The sequence below is a fragment of the Pogoniulus pusillus genome, chromosome 3 (genome assembly GCF_015220805.1).
Source record: "Pogoniulus pusillus isolate bPogPus1 chromosome 3, bPogPus1.pri, whole genome shotgun sequence".
Lineage (NCBI taxonomy): Eukaryota > Metazoa > Chordata > Aves > Piciformes > Lybiidae > Pogoniulus > Pogoniulus pusillus.
The window spans coordinates 28,270,450-28,295,722 of NC_087266.1; the positions used below are offsets into that span (position 1 = coordinate 28,270,450).

Below are 25,273 nucleotides of genomic sequence, written 5' to 3' on the forward strand. Positions count from 1 at the left end.
GAGTAAAGAGGGCTATAAGTTCCTGGCTGTAAGTATATGATCAAAATTAAATCCTGTGCACTACCTTATTTATTCATCTTGTCTAAAATTTCTTTGTGATCTTTTTGATTAAAAATTTGTTAAGCAAATATTTAGCTGTTGTGAGCAGAAAAAAAGTGTTTCACAGTGCTAAATCTATTCCAGGTTTGTAAAGCAGCTTATAGGTGCATGAGTAGCGACTCTCAATTGAAAAGCCAACTTTTTGTTGCTGCCAGTAACATTGTAACAGAAGGGCTGTGCACAGCTGGCAAGGGATATGCACTACTATTTAAGGCAGACATCCCAGCAACATTTCTTTTAAGGAAGATGCAGAAAGGAACTGAAGTGAGAAATTTCCTCTGTACTTTACTGACAGCAAGTCTCTTCTTTGAGTTAATTACTTCTAGCAAGTGTTCAAAATAAAAAGACACATGAATAGTTTAACTAGAACTGTGATGAGAGGGTTTTAACTTGTGTGTGGTATACAGCATTCAAAGGTTACTGATACCTTCTGAGACATCATTAAAAAGTCAGGGCTGAGATTCATTTCCCCTTATGTGGGCTCTAGGCATGCAGCATCTTAAATCTCTATTACCACAGGGTAGAAAGAGCAGCTAATGCAGTAAGTTGGCTAACTTGCATCTACATTTTCAAAGCTTAGTGAAATAATTCTTTTAATTGAAGTGCCATGTTCCCTTACCCAGACAAAGGAGCAGAGAGATGTCTCCAGAGTTAACTTAGATGTCTTATCTTGAGCCGATAGGATCTCCCTCTGTACATGCCTGTCTTTTGCCTGCATAAGGAATTTGCTCACATACTTAGGAGGACTGCTTCACCATCTATTTAAAATGTAAGCACAATTAAATGCTGTATTAAGCAGATGTCTTCCCATCCTATGATTAAAGAACATTTCTTTCTAGCAGCAATATATGTGGCTTCCACAGGGACAGCTACTTTTCATTCAGTTCTGAGGTAATAGCCACTTAGAGCAAGACTTTAAGTATGTGCAGCACATAAGCTGCTTAAATAATTTACGCTACTTCACAATCTGTGGAGTCTTTACCTATAAACACAGAGACTTTTACATGATTTACAAAGCAAACATATGACCTGTTTTAGAGTACCTGGCTCTTGCCTAGAAAATTGTTTATCAAACTTATTGAATACTATGGCTGAGAGTCTGCAGAAATGGGGCTTTTGGAGACATGGACCCAAGCATACATACATCACTCCTCTCAGTTATGTGATTCATAGACTAAACATCTTCCTTTGGTGTTAAAAATGTCCAAATATTATCAGAGTCTATTCTTTTGGTGGGGTTTTGTTATTTTTTTGCATAGAGATTTCTGAGTGCCCTTTTCTAGTCTTTTGACAAATATTCACATACAAAGTGACTTGCTAACACGTGGCTGCTGTGTTTCTCTTTGTTTTCAGGTATGTTCTTTTTTTTTTAAACAGAAGATAATTCTCAGGTGGTGTGTTTCCAAAGTTGTTCCTGCTTGCAGACTCAGTAATTCTGTTTTTTGCATCCAAAAGACTTCTAATGAGAAATCTCTTACAATGACTAGTCAAATTCAATCTGTGGTTCCAAAGGAAAATTTCTGCTCTCTGAGAGCCACAAAGCTTAACTTGGACTCTTAACCTGTGTTACTGTCTCAACAGAAATTTCCAGCATTCATAGATTTTTAAATTTCATATCTGAATAAAAAGCCAACATTCTTAATATAACAGCACTTTAAACATCAAAATATCATTACTAAGAGCGTGGTAATTTTATTTCAGTATTGTAAAATCATTTTATCTGGGTGTTGTTGAGGTATTAAGTTTTGGTAAGAATAAACCTTACTTTCTATCATGTTTGTACTGCTTTGTATAGCACTATGTTATGGATTATATTAGGTATGGGAATTGCATTGTTTAAAATATTAAAGTTCAAGTGAAGAAAGAAACTGCAATCAAACAATATGTTTTACCTTATTGAAATGTTTAGACATCAATACAAAATGACAGATTTCAAATGATTTGACATGTTTTCACTGAAAATTTTACTGAATTGGTGACATTATTGTGAAATATTTCCATTTCACTGGGTTGTATTTTGCATAGAAAACTAATGCCTGCATTTTGAAAAGTCCTGTTCTGAGCAGGAGCAAGCAGATGGCTTTTATTTTCAGTAATAAACAACTTTTTCTGTCATGCAACATTTTCCTAGAAAACAAGAACTGGTCTAGGAAATGTGAATATCATGTTATTGCATTTAAGATTTAATCAACTGATTAACAACATAATTATATATGTTATTGCTCATATCATTAATCACTGTTCTGTGTTTCATAGGAATGTACAGGTTTACGTTAAAAACAGTTCATCCATGATGTGTGTTTCCTATGTGAGTGAGTCCTACCTTACTTCTCTGCCTGCAAGTAAGACAGCAAGCTAGCCTGAGTCTGGTTTCCCTGAAATATTTCCCCCAAAATTCTTATAATAAATCCTGTAGCCCTGTTAAGTCTAAATGTCTTGAAGTGTTTCACATTGTTAAAACATGTTCTGTATTTCACTCTACTGCTTTGCCAGTTCAGGTTCTACAGGTGGATCCCAACAATGCAGAAAACCAGGGCCTGTTCCTTGGAAGTGGGAACTTCTAGAAGACTGACTAGAGGTATCAGAAGAGTTTTAGCAGTCAAACAGAGAAGTTTTTGGTAAATATTGATTATTCAGCTCTTTAGAAATGTACAAAAAAAAGGGAATAAAAAATCATAAATGGTTCTGATTTAAATCAAACCTTAGAAAATATTAATTCAGGATCAGAAAAAATGTCCTTTCTGAATGTAACTTTTAGCAAATTTAGTTATTTCTTCTTTATTTACTCCTCAACATGATACATAACCCTGCAGGGATGCTGGATAACCTTTATGTTTACTTTAGTTTTTTTTTTTTTAAATAAAGGCAGAAAAAAGTTTACTAAAATGATTCCAGAGTGTCAAACTGAAGTGTGCTAAAGTCAGCCTACTTTACATCCAACTAGTAGCAAGTATTCCAAATTTTCCAATGACCTCGTACTTGGCACAGGAAGGGAAAGATGATGAGAATAAACTAAGAATGGGAAATAAAAAAATAAACCAAAACAAAACCCCTCAGCTACTCTTCATTTGAAAAGTAAAAGAGAAAATACTAACAGCCATATACTTAAACTTTCATATTTCCTATTGACATCAGAATACTTAATAACAAAACAAAATGAGACTGTACTGCCAATAAATACAAACTCATTCTGCTACTATGTTTGAGGCTATAAAGTTATACCTTACATGTCATGGACCAGTAAGTATGAAGCAAGATGAGAATTAGAATCACAGAATCAACCAGGTTGGAAGAGACCTCCAAGATCAGCCAGTCCAACCTATCACCCATCCGAGCCAAACAACTAGACCATGGCACTAAGTGCCTCATCCAAGCTTTTCTTCAACACCTCTAGGGACAGTGACTCCACCACCTCCCTGGGCAGCCCATTCCAATAGCAAATTACTCTCTCTGGGAAGAACTTCCTCCTAACATCCAGCCTATTACACTAATTAAACTTCCTGTGCAACCAGAGGATATTTTTTTTCAGTCTATTAATTCCACTCCTTTATTTCATATATATGGGAAAACTAGCAATCATTTTAGTAAGCACTTTTTCATGTATGTACAGATATATGCATAATTTCAAAATGGACCAAAACTAAAGCAAAGCTAACTGAAGAGTGAAAGACACTGGGGGTTTACTGTGATTTTGCTATTAAAAACTCTCAGAATACATGAGACAGTGGCAGAGTTGACTGTCTACTAATTATTATAGACTGCAACTATTCTCTGATACTTAATTGTGCTGTTGCACCAGTGATTGGCAATTTACTTGAGCTTAGAATGCTATATTATTATTACAGGTAGAACAGCTTTTGCTTGTGAATCATACAGAGAATTGGAGACTTCCCTTCTACATCTTTGAATGAAGCTGTAGTTGAATGAGATGACATTCTTGCATGGTTCAGGAAAACAGGAAACCATTTCTGACAGCCTTCATAAACCCAAACTCTCCCTTAGTTCAGATAATATTATACAGTAGAAAATTAGACTACAAAATGTTTATGCCCAGTGCAGAGTTGGTTCAATGACTTCAAGGAATGTCTTGTCTGCTGCTAGTTGTAGTCCAGGCAACAGCAGGTGTCAGACACAGGCACCATAAGCACTGTCAGTGTGTCACTGCTTATAATCAAACAGCAGCAGTGGTGCAAAATGAATTGGAGATAAACAGTACCTTGGGTGTCCTGTTCCATGTGTTATGCTAAAAACAACGTGGATAAGCACACAAAATATATATGCTGCTTCTGCCACATAACTGGGAATGGATATTATCCATGGTCTTGCTAGACACTATTTTGGAGTATAAACTTGAAACTATACATCTCTTTCAACATCATTGATGATTAAAGAAAGCAGATAGATGATTTTATCATCTTGATAATACATAGAAGGTTCCCTCTGACATGACTCCATGCATGACAATTTATACCACTGAGATACCTTTTGGCAGTACTTGAGCGAGGATTGCAGTATTGTGGCAAGTGTGAAAGAAAGGGAAATGCAGAAAATAAGCAACTTTCAAATCCAATTGGCATTAACTTGTTGGGTATGTAGAGGTCTACAAGAGGGCTATCTGATGACCATGAACAATGCACGCAGCTCTGAGAATGAACATGCTTTTGCCATTTCCATAGATGGTAATACAGAGATGTTACCAGGAACTTCCAGACCATAACAGTGATGACTGCTTTATCATTACACTTTTAAGAGCCTCTCTCTGTTCATTACAAGGTAGATCCAGACCCACATTTGATCAAACATCATGTCATTTTGGAAGCCCCCGAATGACTTCCAGACTGATAATTATCTTTTCTTCTGTTTGTCAACTTTCCTAAGAACTGTCTACCTAATTTTGATGTCTCATACATGCACATGAGAACTTGAGCATTTTACAAAGAATGTCGACACTGAATACCCATATCAGTGAAACAAACTCATGAACTTTTCATTGTCATGGAAACTGATACCCAGGTATCACCACTTCGGATTCTTTATGAAAAAAAAAACCTGAATTCTAAAATTTTGGTAATTCATACATTGCTATTCATCTTATGTTTCAGATTGTATTTAATAACAACTATTTTTTTGATGAAACCTCTCTACAGAGGTACTTGTAACATTTTAGAGATATTTTAACACATGGTCTCCTTTTTCTGTCAGAATTAAAGACAATTTGCAAAATGTTGTATATATTTCTTATCTTATTGTCAAAGAGCTCCTCAAAGCACAACCACTGAAGACTATGTCTCTTCAGGTGCACAAGAGAAAACTTTACTTTAGATCTGTGCTATAAGAGGCCATTTTAAATTCTGAAAATGCCAAACTGTAAGCTATAACAGCCACAAATTCATTCAGTTAAAAACATTAAAAAAGAAGAGATCTGTAGAACAAAAAAAGATACACAGCAAATTGTCTCAGTTTAAAGGATGCATTATAGGCTGTTATCTATCCCATTACTACCACTAAATATGCTTAAGTATTCTCCAGCACACTCACCTCTTTTTGACGATACTTAATTGCCAGTTTCAATCTTGCAAGATCATTCCCACTTTGTTCTTCTATCAAGTTATTATCATCTCTATAATTAAGAATAATTTCCAATTCCCTTGAACTCCGTGTCTGATCCAGGAGATCTTTTGCAAATTGCTTGCACTGCCGTGACAGTTCCTCATACTCCGACTTAAATTCATTTTCGACTTTGCTCAGCTCTTGCAGCTCCCAGCTCAGTTGGAAAGCAGTAAGAAAAGGATCCTCACTGGATAAAGCAATCAATGATGGGCTAGCCAGGGCCTTGTAGATATTGAGTCTGGATCGAGAGTGGCGGAGGCTGTCCACATCTGAACTTGAGACACATTCGACACAGTTACAACGGACCTCATGTGGCCTGGGCACAGAGACGCCTTTCTGCACAAGCAGTTTTATGATTTCATAGTTATTGGTGTGGGCAGCCAGAATAATAGGTGTGATATCTGGTGTAAATTCTGAAAATTGCTTGTCCAGAAGCACTGGTGGCACCTGTGAAAAGAGGCAAAACAATTTACAAACCTCTTCATGAATAACAGCTACAGAAAATTAGGCTGTAACTAGTTCATCAGGTAGTACACTTAGTGGTGAATCCTTACTTTTCAACAGAGTTGAAGAAAAAACTTTTAACATAATTCAATTAGTTAAGATATCATCCTTGCAGTTAATAAATTGCTATAAGCAGGTTGTGTAAATAAACAACCCTTGGACAATGATTTATTGGGCTACATGAGCAGGCAAACAAGGAAGAGTCAGACACATATGCATCTGTCAGCTTGCCTGAAGTGCAAGCAAGATATAAATGCTTTCTTGTCTCTCACAAGTCCATGGGACTGGATGGGACCCATCCTAGGGTGCTGAGAGGGCTGGCAGATGAGCTGGCCAAGCCACTCTCCATCATTTATCAACAGCCCTGGTTCACTGGAGAGGTCCCCAAAGACTGGAAGCTGGCCAGTGTGATGTCCATCCACAAGAAGGGCTGGAAGGAGGAACCAGAAAACTACAGACCTGTCAGCCTGACCTCAGTGCCAGGCAAGGTCATGGAACAGGTCATCATGAGTGCCATCACAAAGCACCTACAGGATGGCCAAAGGATCAGGCCCAGCCAGCATGGGTTTAGGAAAGGTCAGATCCTGCCTGACCAACCTGATCTCCTTTTATGATCAGGTTACCTGCCTGGTGAATGTGGGAAAGGCTGTGGATGTAGTCTACCTGGACTTCAGCAAAGCCTTTGACACCATCCGCCACAACAAGCTCCTGGCAAAGCTGGTACCTTGTGGCTTAGACAGATTCACTCTGTGCTGGATCAAGAACTGTCTGGATGGCAGAACCCAGAGAGTGGTGCTGAATAGTGCCACATCCAGTTGGCAGCCAGTTACTAGTGGTGTTCCCCAAGGATCAGTGCTGGGCCCAGTCCTGTTCAATATCTTTATTGATGATCTGGACGAGGGGATTGAGTCCAGCATCAGTAAGTTTGCAGATGACACCAATCTAGGAGCAGGTGTTGATCTCTTGGAAGGTAGGAGAGCCCTGCAGAGGGACCTGGATAGGATGGATGGGTGGGCAGAGGCCAATGGGATGAGATTTAACAAGGCCAAGTGCAGGATTCTACACTTTGGCCACAACAACCCCAAGCAGCACTACAGGCTGGGGACTGAGTGGCTGGAGAGCAGCCAGGAAGAAAGTGACCCGGAGGTACTGGTAGATAGTACGTTGAAGATGAGGCAGCAGTGTGCCCAGGTGGCCAAGAGAGCCAATGGCATCCTGGCCTGCATCAGGAACAGTGTGGCCAGTAGGACAAGGGAGGTTATTCTGCCCCTGTACTCAGCACTGGTCAGGCCACACCTTGAGTCCTGTGTCCAGTTCTGGGCCCCTCAATTCAAGAGAGATGTTGAGGTGCTGGAACGTGTCCAGAGAAGGGCAATGAAGCTGGTGAGGGGCCTGGAACACAAACCCTATGAGGAGAGGCTGAGGGAGCTGGGGTTGTTTAGCCTGGAGAAGAGGAGGCTCAGGGGTGACCTCATGGCTGTCTACAACTACCTAAAGGGAGGTTGTAGCCAGGTGGGGGTTGGTCTTTTGTCCCAGGCAACCAGCAACAGAACAAGGGGACACAGTCTCAAGTTGTGCCAGGGGAAGTATAGGCTGGATGTTAGGAGGAAGTTCTTGCCAGGCAGAGTGATTTGCCATTGGAATCGGCTGCCCAGGGAGGTGGTGGAGGCATCGTCCCTGGAGGTGTTCAAGAAAAGACTGGATAAGGCATTTAATGTCCTGATGTAGTTGATTGGCTAGGGGTGGGTGCTAGCTTGGACTGTATGATCTTGGAGGTCTCTTCCAACCTGGTTGATTCTATGATTCTCTCACTGGTTAATCTCAGTTTTACAGGGAAAACAGAACTGTGGGGTTGGCACAATGCCAAACACAATTACAGGCTGGGTGGCAAATGGCTGGAGAGCAGCCCTAGGGTAAAGCACCTAGGAGTCTGGGTTGATGAAAAGCTCAACATGAGCCAGCAGTGTGCATGTGCAGCCCAGACAGCAACCATGCCCTGGGCTGCATCAAGAGAAGTGTGACCAGCAGGGAAATGGAGGTTATTCTCTCCCTTTGCTCTGCTCTTGTCAGACCTCACCTGGAGTACTGTGTGCAGTTCTGAAGCCCCCAACACAAGGACATCAAACTGTTAGAGTGAATCTAGAGGAGGGCCATGAAGATGATCAGAGGGCTGGAGCACTTCTGCTATGAGGACAGGCTAGTGGAAGAGAAGGCTTCAAGGAGACAGGCCTGTGGAAGAGAAGGCTTCAAGGAGACCTTGTAGTAGCCTTAGAGGATCTGAAGGGGGCCTACAGGAGGGCTGGGGAGGGACTATTTACAAGGTCTTGCAATGACAGGATGAAGGGTAATGGGTTTAAAATGGTAGAGGGTAGATTCAGACTAGGTTAGGAAGAAGTTCTCTTACAGCGAGGGTAGTGAGACACTGGAACAGGTTGCCCAGGGAGGTTGTGGATGCTGGATGTGTTCAAGGCTAGGCCAGATGAGGCTTTGAGTGACCTGTTCTAGTAGGAGGTGTCCCTGCCTATGGCAGGGGGCTAGAACTAGATGATCTTTGAGGTCCCTTCCAACCTAAACCGTTCTATGATGCTACGATTCTATGACAATTGTGAGTTTTTTGAAGGAAGTGTTAAACAAAACATAGACAAGTTATAGTTATAAAATAAAATAGGCATGTAAACAAGAAATAAAAGATGTTTTCTTGAGGAGAAGGCTGGAAATACACCTGTGTACAGAAACAAAGATAGATACCTGCTGCAGAGATTAATATCTCAGGGCTCAATTCTACATTTACATGCACAAACATAGTCTAGGGGAAAATGGGGAAGCTGGTAGATGTTAAACTCATTTCTTTATTTTTCAATAACAGACTCTTAAAGTCTTTACCAGATGAAGACAGCTCATTAGACTAGTATGATGAAGCCATAAAAGTGTAATTGCCCAACTGTCAATGGAGTGCTTTTGGTTCATAGCTCAATTATCAAGTAAAAACAATTCACATCAGCGAGGTTGCTTTGCATGATACTTCTTTAGGAGGAAGAAAAAGGGAAAACACTGGTCTCAAAATATCTGAAGGCTAGGGAAATAAATGGCCACTGGAAGGAGGAAAAAAATGTTTGATAGAAGTCTTATGACCTTGTTGACAGGTTGAAAACACACAAATAGCTAAGAAGTTAACAGAAAACAGGGGAAGCATGTGAGAATAGTGCAAGAACGAGTTTAAAGCAGCTATGTTTAGAGCCTTGGGAGTTAAAAAAGCAGAACACAGAATCAGGCAGAAGCTCAGTGGAAAGGTAAACCAGAATGAAATTAATCTGAAAAGAAATGATATTCTGTGGATCTAAATCCATAAATACAACTCATAGATCATGGACTGTATTTTCTTCCTCTTTCTAATGAAGACAATGTGTATTTTTTAGATGTTTTGTATGTTAAACAGTGCAATTAGACTGTGTCCATGTGCAAGAGCTGCTATGTGTGTGGGCTGTAAAACAGGGGCCTCATTCACTCATTAGTTGAATGCGAGAACTACTTTGGGAAGTGGCCACTTATTCATGCAAAATAGAGTGGAAAGTCAAGACTGGAGATCCAACATTTTGGACTGTAGTCACACATCCCCAGGGAGCAAACTCCACCCAGCCATAGTATGTTGCTGACCTCGAGTATCTGTGCTGGATTGAGAGAAGGTATGTGGAGTCAACAGGCAAAAATTTCTTTTCTCCCTTCCCACATTCAAACATGTATGTTTGGCTTGGCATTGGGTAAAGCTGGTACAGAGTCTGTCTAGGACTGCGGGGTGTCTGATCTAACCCACCTATCCCCAAAACCTCATGCAGAGGGAGCAGCCATCCTCACAGTCCTCCCTGCAGACTTTTAGGAGATGTTTACAACCAGCATTTGTGAGTCAAGCAGCTCCTGAGCAAGTTCTCTTCTGCTTGCTTTATTCTAGAGTGCAAACAAAACATTGTAGTGTGTGCAAGCATACAGAAAAATAAGGGTTTTAAATTACTCAGGAGATAAGGAATCCCAGTTGAGAACATACTGAAGGTATATGGGGGAGACAGGTACAAAAGCAAGCAGAAAGTCTGTACACTGTATCCAGTCTCAGATGTGGTCAGGACAAGATATACAATCTGGGTATACATCTTTGTCTGTCTTCACTGTGTTCTGTCATGTCTTCTCCAGGGTGATCTATCATCCTCACACTGAACACTGTGCAGAGTCCATCCAGGCATGCCTATAAGCCCAGATTACTTCATTATTCTTGACCGGTGTGGACTGGGTCTTAAAATCTGTATCTATTTTCTCACCTGTCTGTGGTATCAGTCATGAAAATGGGACTAATATCCTACCCCAAACCTCACTGGTTATTATAGTCTTAGATAATATCTTCTTTTTTACTTACATATTATATAGAAAAAAAAGAGTACATGCATACATAGACCCTTTTTCTGCTCTCTAAATGGCAGCTGTGGTCAATACTTTTGAGACTAGAAAGGGATGAAAATGGTGGTAAAGACTCAAACATTGCATTAGTAGAAGTGAGATTTTGGGCTACCATAGCTCTAAAACACATTTACAGGGAGGAACATGTTGTGCTTTAGCAGTGCCTCTCACTAATAGTAAGATTCCCCCTTGGCCCCAGGGTCATGGTTCTATGGTATAAAGGAGAGAGATGCAAAGGCAGAAAACTCAAGGATACAAAGCTGTAGCTCCAAACTCAGCAACTGTTCAGAGTACTCCTCTGTCACTTAGCATGCAATTATCTTTGTACTTTATGACAGTATGTAAGAGGAAAGAGTTGATATGTGTCTGATCAGAAGTAGACGACAGGCCAAACAGTTGCCAGGTTACCAAAAGATGAGACCTGAGAACTACAGGGTCTTTGAGCTCTCAAGTGATAAACAGTCTCCAAGTACCATCCCTGTAATCAGAGGCCAGAATGTGGTGTTGGCTAAACAGTATGTGGAGCCAGCAATGACCTTGAAAGGCTCTGCAGAGAACAACCAGCTGCAGAGGGAGATGAAGAATGATGAAGGCTCCTCACTAGGGGATTGCGATCATTGAAGTAAACAATGCACATGGGCAGTAGGGAAAGTCGTTATGTAACAAACTGTGAAATAAGGGAGGAGCTTGGTTCTCCTTGGTTCAGCCTTCTGGGACGTACTGCACACATGTCACAGAATTCTGAACACATATAAACTGAGAGCATAGGTACGTGAGCTGAAGCAGCACCAGTTTACTACTATGATGGTGTGGTTCCTGGTCGGGACACCTACCTTTTGAGGTGACATCTGACCAGCTCTGCTATCTATGCATATCAGGAGCCTTGCTGGCCAGTGGGATAGGGTGAGTATAGCATGCCCTTTGATCAATAGAGCTACTCGGGATTGTTAGTCATCTCTTATTCAGCATTGTAGTTTCTCCCAATGGCTGTAGCATGTGAGCCATAGGTACTATGATTTCCAGTATGGTTTTAGTGTTCAAGCTATAATAAAGTATTGAAACTACCTGGAGGGGGGTACTCATGTGTAAGAGCAGTCCCTGGTCTCACTGGAACACAAATAATTATTTTGAGCCCTGACAGAACTGAAGGTTATCTTAACACATCACTACTTGTCTCCTCTGAAAAATTAATGGGCACAGCTTCAAACAACAGGGAATTTCAATGATTGACTTCTGCATGGGATTCAGTCACTCAAAAGGTGCATGTTTTTCTCATAGCTTATTACAATCTTTCATCTTAAAGTAATTCAACCACAAGGCTAATGCACACATTTTGGAATTCATATAATCACAATTATTCCTAATATAGAAGTATGCATTAAGTAATTTCTGGCTTTACACACAGATGAATTTAAATTTATAAGGCAAACCCTAAGACTGCAACTTAAATTACATCATGAGTTTAACCTCTGACTCTTTACCTCCTATTTTGTTTTCCTATTCATTTAAACCAACGATACATAGAATGTCAAAGCAGTGAGGTCAAATTATTCCCTTGTCTGCAGCATAATGAAGTATCTTTGAAGTTCTGAGTGCTCTCATGGCACTCATAATATCTCAGCATTTAACTGAGTACTTCCTCTAAAGTCACCAGACTTATGATGAATTTCACTTTCAAATTACTGAAAAATATTTCTTTTTAAAGAAGCCTAAACAAATAATCAACACACATCAATATTAGCCACAAAATCTGAAGCTTTGAGAGAACATTTGCATATGAAAGTTCATGACATTCTGGGTGGATGGAAGGCTACTGGGTCCTACAATCATTGACTGTGATTTCCACAGACTTAGCAGTGATGTAACTATATTATACACTTTGGAGTTAATATGTCAGGTGTGAAGCTGCTTAAATCTAGGAAGGCCGAATGAATTTTGCCTCCTTAGATTTTATTGCAATTTTTCTGTTTAACACTAGTTACAGGTCTAAGCATAAATGATTGATGATTATGTATACTTGTATGCATATCTGCATGGAGACGAACAGGAAAAGAGAAAACAAGATGGACAAGAAGAAAGCATAGCATGAAGTCAGCACACTTCATTTCTCAATGGCATTAGATTTTTTTGTTCCATTCCTTTTCCCTGCACTTACTGTAAGTGGGAATAAGACTTAGATCAAGTGAAACAGCTCTTCTCAATATGTGTTTAAGTTTCTTGTATGGTTTCTGTGAAGCTAAAACCCTTTGGTCTGACAGAAAGAAAAATCTAGGCTAAATTAATGCCAGTGAGGCCTGAGACATTTTCTGTCCCTATGATGTCAAAGTAGAGGAATCACTTGCTGATGATCCTTAGACAACCAGGAAACAGAAAAAGCTAAAACTCAGCAATAACATCAAGCTGTGTGGAGTGGTTGACACACTTTGAATACTAATTAACTATCTGAAATGCTGCCCATCTAAATTCAGCAGATAAGATTTCATTACAAATATTGTCCTTTAATATTTTCATATGTTCATTTCAGTTTCATGCTGTCAAGGTGTTCAGACCTTATCTTCTAGAACTTCTCTGGAGTCTAACCACAAGCAACAGAAAACATAAAAATGTGGCAGCCATTATTTGAGGCTAAGTGATGCTTATTATTTTGGGGCATATATAAAACACTGAGTCTTAAGTGAAGTGTTCTTATAAAATGAAAATGTTGATTCTTATATAAAATATATTAAAATCTCAAAATTCTAAATTATAGATATATAAGACCATAAAACCTCCCTCTTGTGCTAAATTATGGGATGCAATTCACACCAAAATTAAAGGACAGCTTTGGGCCTCAGCTTTCAGAAGGAAGTATTTTTTGTCATATTCCAAATCATCTTATGAATAGAAAAGGTGAGGATTCCGTGAGGGGAAGAAAACACATATATCTGACTAAAAGCAGTAACAGCTGGACAACTTATTTGGACCTCAGAACATGAGATATGTTACCAGTTCTGTGAGCAGCTCTAGATTGCCTAGGTAGACCATTTCTTTCTGTGCCTCTTCCCAGTTGGATACACCTTTTTGAGCAATTTTTTCAACACTTCAGGATATAATACCAGTTATAAATTCATACAAGTAAGATATAGTAAAAACAAAACCAAACAAAACAAAACCAGATATTTTTGTGTGGATATTTTTGAACAAAAGATTCCAGATTATTTGTTTATTTGTAGAATCATAGAATGGTTTAGGTTGGAAGAGACCTCAAGGATCATCGATTTCCAACCCCCTGCCATTTATCTTGAAACCTTAATTTATTCCAATATTTGTCTATAAAATTTAACAACAAGAACAAATTCTTCAATATTTTGTTTCATATCAATTTATAGTGATGATGGTATTTTATTAGTATAATTCTAATAATTAAATTTATAAAATATCCCTAATGTTTTCTTATTGAAATACTGTATTTTGAGTCAACCAAGAAAAGTGTCTAGCAGAGAGAAGTGACCCAAAACAGGTAATTATTTTTAGATAGCTAATACTGGGTAAGGTAAACACTCCTTTTGGCATACAGACTATAATTTATTCAGCAGACACAAGTCATGCATTGACCTAACGCAGAGCTTGACAACTGTGTTATCTCCTGCTAATACTAACCCAGAGCTAACCGTAGCTCATGCCTCCTAACCTGTACTGCTGGCATACAAGATAAGTATTTTTCAAAAGTACTGGATTCATCATTATGGCCATTTTCCAGGGTTTGTGAGAAGAAGCTAAGAGCCATTATCACAGTATCACAGTATCACCAAGGTTGGAAGAGACCTCGTAGATCAGCAAGTCCAACCCTTTACCACAGAGCTCAAGGCTAGACCATGGCACCATATGCCATGTCCAATCCTGCCTTGAATAGCTCCAGGGACTCCACCACCTCCCTGGGCAGTCCATTCCAGTAGCCAACGACTCTTGAACATGTCCAGTGACAGTAACTCCACCACCTCCCTGGGCAGCCTGTTCCATGCATGCCTGACTTGTCTTGCAGAAAAGAAAACTCTAACATCCAACCTAACCCACTCCTGGCACAACTTGAGGCCATTTCTTGTCCCATTGCTAGTTACTTGGGAGAAGAGCTACAGACTCTTTTTTTCTGGGCTGTGAACACATTATAAACCAACCTGTGCTTCATCCCCTTGGGAAGGAGGAAGTGTCCCACCAAATTCCTTGCCTTGCTCACTCCTCCACATGGGTAGACACTTCCTGGGAAGGGACAAACAGAGCTGCTTTCTTTACAGCATCTTGAACTGACCCAGGGTAGTTGCAGAGGTAGCAGATATCTAAACACAGGCTGCCTAACCTGATTGAGTTGTGACTCATACCAGGATTTTTGTATGTGCAAAGATAGAAAGCAAGACTTGCTGGAGCACCAAACAACCTCTGGCAGCAACTCCTTGTTGATGTCCGCTCTCTCTCTTCCTTTTCTCTCTTTCTTCTGTATCTCCACTAATGCTAAAAACAGAGAAGAAAGGAAGTGCTGGAATGTGTCCAGGGAAGGGCCACGAGGATGCTCAGAGGGATGGAGCTGCTCTGCTAATGTTATTTTTATCACTTTGAATTTTGTCAGTCTCCTATTGGTATGGTGGGGGAGTTGCTGGTTTTGCCTCCTTACTAAACCTTCTCACTGCACCCCAGGTGCCATGAAAATTTCCAAGGATTAGACCTAAATGTCATGATTGGCTGCTAATAGTCATTATTGTTAGCAAAGGATACCTTCCTTCCCAAGTGAATAATGGTTTCTGAAATGTCATGTCCCATCCCTGGAGGTGTTTAAGGCCAGGCTGGATGGGGCTCTGGCCAGCCTGATCTAGGGTAGGATGTCCCTGCCCATGGCAGGGGGGTTTGGAACTAGATGATCCTTGTGGTGCCTTCCAACCCTGACTGATTCTATGATTCTATGTCCATTTATTTTGCTGAAAAATTACTTTCAGCTTTGATGGGACATGACTAGCAACAAGGATGTTGCTGTAGTTAATACAAAATCCCTGTCAAATTTAAGAATACTGTAGTGCTTGTTTTTTTGAGTAAATGGGATTTTTTTTCAAGTTAAATTTTGAAGTCTGAATTCTTTTCATTTTATGCTGTTTTCAAGTACCAATTGAGTTTTCAAGAATTGAGGTGTTTTTGTGTGTGGGTTTTTTTTTTTTGTTTTGTTTTGTTGTTTTTTTTAACCAGTTACTCCTCTTCTAAAACATGAGCTTCTGGTTTCTAACTTTTTTGTGCTCTTCCTATTACAGATGAATATATTTTTGTGTCACAATAGCCACAGCATGGACTGATGATTTCCAGCCTCTGTGCAAAACATGCTGCACAGAAGACATTCATGTTATATATCAAGAAAAACAATTACAAAGCATTTAATAATCCACTGAAATCAACTTCATTATTCTAAACAATGAGGATGACTTGCACATGATACAAATAACAGCATACACTTAACACATCTGCAGAACATTTGAGCAGTGCAAAAGAATACAATGATAAAAGTAATTGACAGGAGGAAACAACTTGTCAGAACATCTTGTTTGCCACCCTGAACCTGATGTAACTGCACTTAGATATAATATATTTCCACAGATCATAGAATCATAGGGGATCAAAGGGACCTTGAAAGACCATCTGGTCCAGCCTTCCTGACAGAGCAGGATCACCTAAAGCAGATCACACTGGAACACGTTCAGATGGCTCTCGAGTATCTCCAGAGCAGGATATTCCACAACCTCCTTAGGCTGTTCATTCCAGTGCTCTGTCATCCTCACAGGGAAAAAATTCTTCCTCAGGTTCACATGGAACCTCCTACGCCTCAACTTCCACTCATTGCTGTCCTGTCACTGGGCATCACCAAGAAGAGGCTGACTCCATTCTTCTGGCACTCAGCCCTTACATATTTATAAACATGAGGTCACCCCTTAAGTCATCTCCTCTTCAAGCTAACAAGCCCCAGCTCCCTCAGTCTCTCCTCATAAGGAAGATGTTCAACTTCCTTAATTATTTTTGTGGCTCTGCACTGGACTCTCTCAAGCAGCTCCCTCTCCTTCTTGAGCTGGAGGGCCTGGAACTGGACACAATACTCCACATGAGGCCTCACCAGGGCAGAGGGGAAGGAGAACCTCCCTCAACCTCCTAACCACAGCCCTTCTAATATACTCCAGAATGGCATTGGCCCTCCTGGCCACAAGAGCACACTGCTGGCTCATAGCCATCTTTCCATCCACCAGGACTCCCAAGTCCTCCCCTTCACTGCTCTCCAGCAGGTCAGTCCTTAACCTACACTGATACATGGGATTGTTCTTTCCCAGAGCCATGACTCTACACTTGCCCCTGTTGAACTCCATTACCTTTCTCCCTGCCCAACTCTCCAGCCTGCCTAAGTCTGAATGGCAGCACAACTCTCTGGTGTGTCAGCCACTCCCCAGCCTGGTGTCATCAACAAACTTGCTGACAGTGCAGTCCATGTCCTCATCAAGGTCATTAATGAATACATTGAATAATACTGGTCCCAGTACTGACCCCTGAGAAACTCCACTAGTTACATGCCTCCAGCTAGACTCTGTGCCATTGACCACAACTCTCTGACTTCTTTCCTTTAACCAGCTCCCAAATACTTGACCAATCTGTTCTTACAGCCTGGTAGTGGTGGGTGGATATGTGGATATGTAGCACCACTTCCAGACATTTTTTTTTTTTCACATTTGAGCAGTTCAAGTCTATAATACCCTTATTAATTCTGACAGGACAGATTCATGTACATCCTGCCATCAGTGCTCATGACCAAACACAATATTGACTTTCACACAATAGTATGACACTGTCTAGTTTTTTTTCTGTTAGGAAAAAAAATCCTCACTGCAGAACTGCTATCTTCATAGCTTTCAATTCCAATATATTGGTTGATTATTTCTGCTCCATTTAGAACGTTATGTTTATTCTACTGAACTGTTTCTTTTTCTTCTTCTTCTTTTTTTTTTTTTATTTCCATAACCACTCTGAGTTCTAATTATGTCCTGCAATAGCCTTATGATCCCACCAGCTTTGCTTTATCTACATAATTCACATGGGGTTGGACACAATCATCTCTGGAGGTCCCTTTCACCCCCTAAGTATCTGTTACTCCATGATTGGATATGCATATTGGGATAGATCCCTGAAGAATTACTCACTTCATCTGTCTGATTCATTCATTTTATTTCACCAAGTCCTGTTGGCAACTGCTCTGAGTGTGGTTTTCTGGGACTGTAATTTGAGTGACAGTTTATAAAAGCTTACAAAACTCAAGCACAATGATACTTCTTTTCTCCAACACACAGAGCTTGTTATCTAGAGATGACTGAAAATTATATTATTATGACAAGATTTGTTCTTGGTAGATTGTGGTAGGTTGCTATTAATTTTTATGTTTTCTTCTAGCAAACAAACATTCTACAAGCAGAATATTTGATTATTTTCTTCAGGATCCTCCCTAGGGTGAAAAAGTATAGATTTCCTTTATTTGAGAAAGGAAAACATAGAATGAAAAGGAAATGTAAAATGAATCAATAACTGTTTTCATGTAGAATTACAGAAAAAAATATTTGACTTGGTAGATATAGAACATGTATTTGTTGTGCATGACTGATGACAAAAGTCTCCAGCACTATATTTCTCCTTCCTGTATCTCTGGGAGCTAATCCAAAATATTGCTTGTATGCAAGAGTGGTCACTTTCAATTACTTTTTTACCTGTCAGCATTATTAGTGGATGGATATGCCCTTACTTCAATGTCAATAATCTGAATAACAGTGGGAAATTACTTAAAAGCAGACACTGCTCAAAAGCAGACAGTGCGCAGATACTCACTGTCCAGAGAGTCTGAATTTGTTTCCACCTCTGAAACTTAAACCTACTCTTTCACTACATATCATAGTAACAATTCAGGGTACTGAGTGAAGAATGCTCAAAGGAGAACTAGCCAGGTCTTCACAAATTAATGTTTCCTTTTAAAGATGATATATTTCTCAAACACAGAATGCTTTAGAAAGGTAAGCATTTTAGTTCACATCTGACATTCCATTTCTTGAGAACCCATCTCTCTGGTCCAATTAGAGAAATGTGACAAAGCTCTTTCTTTTCTTTTTTTTTTTTTTTTTTTTTTTTTTTTTTTTTTTTTTTTTTTTCCTTCTCCCAAAACACTAGAAGGACATTAGGTTGCTTCTCCAGTGAGGTCTTGAGAGAATGTTAGAAAAAAGTTCTTATAATCTGAGCCATTTATCCCTGAGCTTCATGCACCTAGAAACAAAGGCATTCCACTGACTAATTAGTGAAGAAAGATGGGTTTTGCAAAGGAGCTTTTGCAGAACAAAGAGTAATGGATTGGTGGGTCCTGTAGGTATCAACAAACTGTTTAGGAGATACCAGCATCTTGGAGGAAAGGGTGGAAATTAACTAAACTTCTTAACAGTCGATTGCAATTATTTAGGATTGAAAATTAATTTGAGATATCTTCACAGCTGGGAAGTAAATTTCATTTCAGGGGAAATTGAGAGTTACACTCTCAAGGAACAAATTGGGAGTCATCTAAATTTGAAAGACAAAGAAAAAAATATATTTTTAAAAAATACCATGGGAAAGAAATATAAAAGAGTATGTCAGGGACACAGAAACACCATAAATCTGTAAAGGATGCAGATAAATGTTGTAGCAAGTTCTTTCATAAATACATTATTCCTGATATGTTTTTGGTGTTTTTTTATTTAGCAGCAGATCCAGTTTTTGAACCATACAGGACTTGCTTCTGAAGCAAACAGAAGATATCAAGTCTCATGCAACTGCACTAGGATATGCTTTGAGTGAAAAATGCAGGTTCTTTGGAGAGGCAAAGGACTGACCACTGAATTTTATTACAAATGAATGACATTCTCAGCTGTGTTAAATTCCTTAATGATAGACAGTTTAAGATCCTCCCTGTATGCAGGAAAGCAACTGAACTGCTTATGAGATTTTGTAAAGATGGAATGGTGAAAAATAGAAGATTGCTAGAAATAAAAGATCTTTTTGGATTTCCACTGCAAAGAACTCAAAGGAGAAATGGCAGAGGTGTGTATTATTATAAACTGTCCTATGCGGTGAGAGACCACGAGCAGAATAGTTAGTTAGAAGTATTTAAGGCTAGATTTCTAGAAAGAAGACATTGAAGGTGGTACCAAGGGGAATGGATTGCTTCAAATTCACAGCTTCACAGTTTGCACAGAGTTGGAAAGGACCCTCAAAAGTCATCTCGTCCAAACCCCCTGCAGTGAGTAGGAACACCTCCAACTAGATCAGGCTGCCCAGGGTAACATCAAGTCTGATTTGAATGTCTCCTTTGAGTTCTGGATTCGGGTAACTGTTTCAGATTAGTGTTGTACTCCTCTTGATCTTGTTTCAGGTTAGCTGTTCCACTTTAGTATTGTATTCCTCTTGGGCTTACTGATTGATTGCAGATCTTGATGTGTAAGCATCTTGCACACGATGCATCCCAGTAACAAATGGTTCTCCTAGTGTGCTTCAGGATACTAAGTTTAAATTTTTTACTTTGAGCCTATGTAAGTTTATCTTTACTCAATTCAGTACAAAGCAATTACAGGAGCTGAATAAAGAGAATTTTAAACTATTAGGGAAAATAAATTAATTTTTTTTCAGGCAGCTTGTCTGCCCTCACAATTGGCATCATTTGGTAGCAAATGAAATGGTGGCAGATTTTTCTGCATTTTCTGCAAATACTCAGCTGCATCTTGATATTACATAATATGAATTGTAAAGCTTTGAGGGTAGATATTTCAGGTTGCATTTATTTATTTATTTTTCTTCTGCCAGAAGGCTTCACACACTGTGACAAGCCTAGAAACTTAAATAATATTTTGTTACAAACCCTTATTAATATAGATGAAGTGAAAGGGGAAGTAATTTTGCCTTCTGCTGGTCTGGGGTGAAGATGTGGAAGACAGATCCTGGAATTGGTATAAAAGACAATTAAAATAATTATATCAGCACACTATGTGACATGTATATGTCTCCTGTATTGACAGTATTGACAGGCTAAATTTCTAGTCTCCTAAGAAAAGTAAGCCTTTTTAATCAAGTTAATGGACTCAGTCAGTCTGTTGTGACTTTTGAATTTGTTGGGCTCCTACAGATAGATATTAACAGGATGAAATATTAAAGATACTGAATTCTTCAAATTTCCTAAAAGATATGGATGATTGAGATCTAAAGAAAATTCTTGGGTGTGAGCTCAACTGGATAGCTAATGGAAAACTCATAGAAATAGGATATAATGAGTACCTCCAGCTCTTAAAATCTTTGAATGATATCCATATCATTAAAACTGGAGGAAATGCAATCTTGATGGACATAGCTGTGTGAAAATCAGATTTCATAAATTTTACCACACACAGAACAATTTGACAAGGGATACCCTATGACAACAGCAAAATTGACAGTGGAGTGCTGAGGGCCATGCATAAGCAAGCTTCTCGACAATGGCATATTCATTTTTTTACATTTTCATAGGGTTTTCCCATGGCTGGACACAGAGTCACAGAATGAACCAGGTTGGAAAAGACCTCTAGGATCATCAGGCCCAACCTATCACCTAACCCTTCTAATTAACTAACCCATGGCACTAAGTGCCTCGTCCAGTTTCCTCTTAAACACCTCCAGAGATGGTGACTCCACCACCTCCCTGGGCAGCCCATTCCAATGCCAATCACTCTTTCTGTGAAGAATGTCATCTTTGCTCCTTTCCCACCCCACATTTCCCCCTTTCTTCCCCCAAACCCACAGCACCTGGGTGCTGTTGCAGTCTCTTCCCGCCCCAGGTGTGACCACTTTGCCCCCCTTGCTCATTCCCCTTTCTAATCAGCCCCAGAAGAGACAGCTGCCCCAAGCTTGCCCGACTGGGCAGAGGATCTTCCTCCTGTCACCACTGGTGAGTCTCCCACCCTGGTGCATGCACAGTGGGTGAGTGGTGGAGGGGATCAAAGGCTGGGGGGCCTGGTGGCCCCCTGGCTATGTAGGAATAGGCTTGATGATTGCTCTAACATCATCCACAAGTGCTGGCTGGGCCTCCTCATTTAGCCTGAGCTCCCCTGTGTTTAACTGCTGCTTTCTGCTCACCTGTCAAAGGGTAAAAAAAAAGGCAGGACTAAATCTGTGAAGCATTTTGAGAAGTACTGAATGAGCATGGAGGGAATGTCTGAGAGTCCCCAACAAGGGAAGTGGAACAAAACTCCAATCTACTTGGAAGGCCATTAATTATGAAGATTATTCTATATGATTACATGTTTGACTCTCAAAGAGAGTTAAAGAGGTGTCTAAGTTAAGCTCCTCAGGTAAGTGCATTTCAGCACAGTGTGGTAGTTTGAGAGGATCCAAGGTTCCCTTAAGGAAACTACAGAGGCCAAGATCCATCCCAGGGAATGGACTTGGCTGTCCCAGGATGTTTTAATAATGTTATCTTACTTCACTTGCTGGTATCACAGCTTCTAAGCCAGTGCCTGGCTGATATGATTCCTTTCCCCTCCCTGCCTTTCCTCCCATCACTGCTTTTCTCCAGGCAGAGCCCATGTGCCTCCTTATCTCATGGTTTGCATGGGGGAGATGGCTTCCAGCTAGCAGGAAATTTTGAGCTGCATCATGTGGCCTGATGAGGCTTTGTAGGCTAAGATGAGGAGGGCAGTTTTGGCCTACTCTCAGGCCTGCTGGGTGTGGAAGGAGTCATGGCTTTCTGGATAGTTTCAGTCCAACGGATTTAGCTTAGCTTGTGGATGTATCCATTCTACCTGATTGCCTTTTGCATATCTGTGCTAGTAAATACACTACCTCGTTAAACTTCCAATCAGTGTGCAGTATCTTCTCATTCTCCACAAGGAGTAAGAGTCACTTGTGTCCTTCAGTCCTGGGTAGCTTGTGGTCTCAAACTGGGACTCTCACAAACATGGCTTTTTGAAAATACTTTACAGTGGTCTTGATTTGCCTGCAAGGATGTATCCAGCAGGAACAGCTGTGCATCTGAAAGAGTTTATTTCAACAGTGGGGCTCTGGTGGTCCTATTCATAGAATCTTTCCTTGGTTTCTGCATTGGACAGATTCAGAGAGAAAATAGGTTGTAGGTGAACATACAGGATTGGGTTTATCTCCAGATGTAGGCAGCTGACTACAGGCTCTACGTCTTTATTAGAATCTTAAGTTCCAGTGCAAATCTAGGGCTTGTCTCAGTTCCTCCCATTTAGGTGTCTAGTGCTACTTGAGATGCCTCCAGATGCCCTGTGTGACCTCCAATCACCACTCCACACAGGCACAGGTCTCACACCAGGTCTCAGAGATAAACAAGGATGTCCCACATGAAGCCCCGTATTTCACTTTTCCACTTGATGTGAGGTTCTTTGCAGGACCCCCTGGTCGATGTGGAGTCAACAAAAATGTTGGTTGGGGTTTTTTTTATCTTTCAGGAGACACTTTCATTTGGTCAGCAGATTATCTAGCTCTTCACTGACCTCATTGAGAGCTCAGATATCTGGCTTATACGGGTGTACTTAAAGGAGTAATTCAGGTACCTAGGCACAGGCAGCTGTCAACATTTAAGATACTCTAGGCAATGAGAGATATACACATATGACACAAGACCTACTGGAGGGTCTCCATCTTTGCAGCACAGGTGGAGGACAGGTAGGCTGCCTTGTGCCTGCCAGAAATCCAGCTGTGAGGATTATGCTGGACATATATATATATATATATATATAAAATTGTTTTTTTCCTCTCTAAATAAAAAATGGCTCATCATTTTGTACAAGCTAAGAAATGATCACATTTCTCCATACTTTATTATGCTTCTTTTGCCACTACTTCACCTTTGGAATGTTCTGATTTAGCACTTGTTACAATGTGATGGATGTATATTGTAGGAATCACTGCATACTTCTATACTGAAATCTAGCAGATCTATTTGATGTCAGCAGCATAGCAGCTTCTGGAGTATTTTTTTAGTAACTGTCATAGGTTCTTTTAGTAATTGTCACAGGTTTTTCTACAGAGCCACCCACCCTACCTCTGATACACACAAACACAGACACTTTGGATTTATTGCCAAGACATAATTGACACATGGACCTTTTTTCTTTTTTAAACTTGAAACCAGGATCCCTCAATACTTTCATAAACCCATATCTCCACCTCATATGCAATTATTCACCTCCACCTTTACAGGACACCTCTTCTTAAAAACTGTGTGTTGTTTTCTTGAGTCCAAGTGACTATAGGGAAGACTGAATACATGGATAGGCTAGCTAAAACCAGTACACTGCTATATCTATTTCTTCAGTAAACCGGAACATCCCCTACACAGCCCCTCCCCTTCATCTCTATCAATACAACATTAAAACCTGTCAGAAAATTCTAATTAATCATACAGCACTGGGGAAAAAAAAATACTCAACTACCTACCCAAGCAGCTAGGTCCTCGCGTTCCAGTTCAGGACTATGTACTTCAGGCTCTATGAAATAGCTCTGCATTGCCTCCTCTATACTTATCACTAGTTAGACTGTCATTAATCAGTACATTCAAATAAAGGCACTTACTTCATTAATTACTGTGGGAGACATTTTCAAACAAAATTTATGTTTTAATCTCATCAGATGAAGAGCATTACACAAGTGATTGCAACTGATATTTATGAAGTTACTGGCGAAAGAAGTTTAGCCCAGTAAAACTTCAAGGCATCACACAGTGCTTGTAAAGTAGCTCTCTTCCTTTCTGCCTCTGTTTCACAAATGTAAATTGCAGTTCAATAACTATGTTAAAAATACAAAATGGCATTTTAAAACAACAGGTTCTACATCTTTGTAGTTAAGATCCATCACAAGTGCACTGGGTCTACAACCTGATTATATTTCCTTGCCATGTCCGTGATGATCCACGCTATTACTAGGAGAAAGTACAACCCTGACATAGCAGCTTTTCCATCTACACTGCTGGATTGTGGAGCAATGCAGGGCCTGGAAAATTATATCCTTTTGTGAGTCTTGGAAGGAAAATAATGGACCAAAGCTGACTACATGCTCTGCATGTACTAAGAGAAGTCTGACTGAGTCTGAAGTCAGAATATGAAAGCAGCTACAGAGAAGAGCACTGGCTTCATCTCAGCACCCTAGGACTCCTCAAAGGGCAATTTCAAGAAGACCAAAGATACTAAGAGATGTGACAAAACTGATATGGAGATAGGAGCTCATTCAGAAGAGCAGAATCTGTGCTGCCAGCATTTCAGGAATAGAAAATGACTTTTCAGGCTCTGTGTTGACTGCATGCTGCAGTCATGCTGTTTCCTGACTTTTCACCTTTAGATTTCTTACCGGTTTTTGGAATGCTGCCAGACTGAAGGCACTTTGCCTGCAAAGCTGACTAGCCTTGCTGTCTTCATCTCTTCCCAGATAGCTTAGGTGAGCATCTGGATATCCATGTAGCAGCCTGACTCACTGGCCTAAAAACTACACTGTACAGCATTCTTAACATACCCTCACATGGGACCATTCTCTCCTGTTTGTTCTCTCACATCCTTTCATTCTCTCCAAT

General features: G+C 40.1%; 1 protein-coding gene and 2 long non-coding RNA genes across 4 annotated transcripts in view; 2 read left to right on the top strand and 1 right to left on the bottom strand.

The window, feature by feature from the left end:
* The window catches only part of TRPC4 (transient receptor potential cation channel subfamily C member 4), a 176,153-nt gene that overhangs the window by 72,396 nt on the left and 78,484 nt on the right, over nt 1-25,273 (bottom strand). The window contains exon 4 of the mRNA XM_064173376.1: nt 5,638-6,156. Within this exon, the coding sequence (XP_064029446.1) occupies nt 5,638-6,156 (519 nt within the window). The remainder of the gene's footprint in view (nt 1-5,637; nt 6,157-25,273) is intronic.
* Nucleotides 2,362-5,262, top strand: LOC135191247 (uncharacterized). Of its 2 annotated transcripts, none has more exons than XR_010308777.1 (3): nt 2,362-2,441; nt 2,593-2,717; nt 3,945-5,262. It is a non-coding gene; the product is annotated as an uncharacterized LOC135191247 (long non-coding RNA). The 2 variants fall into 2 exon arrangements; XR_010308776.1 differs by having other exon boundaries at nt 2,598-2,717.
* Nucleotides 21,572-23,509, top strand: LOC135191253 (uncharacterized). The gene is made up of 2 exons (XR_010308778.1): nt 21,572-21,634; nt 23,157-23,509. It is a non-coding gene; the product is annotated as an uncharacterized LOC135191253 (long non-coding RNA).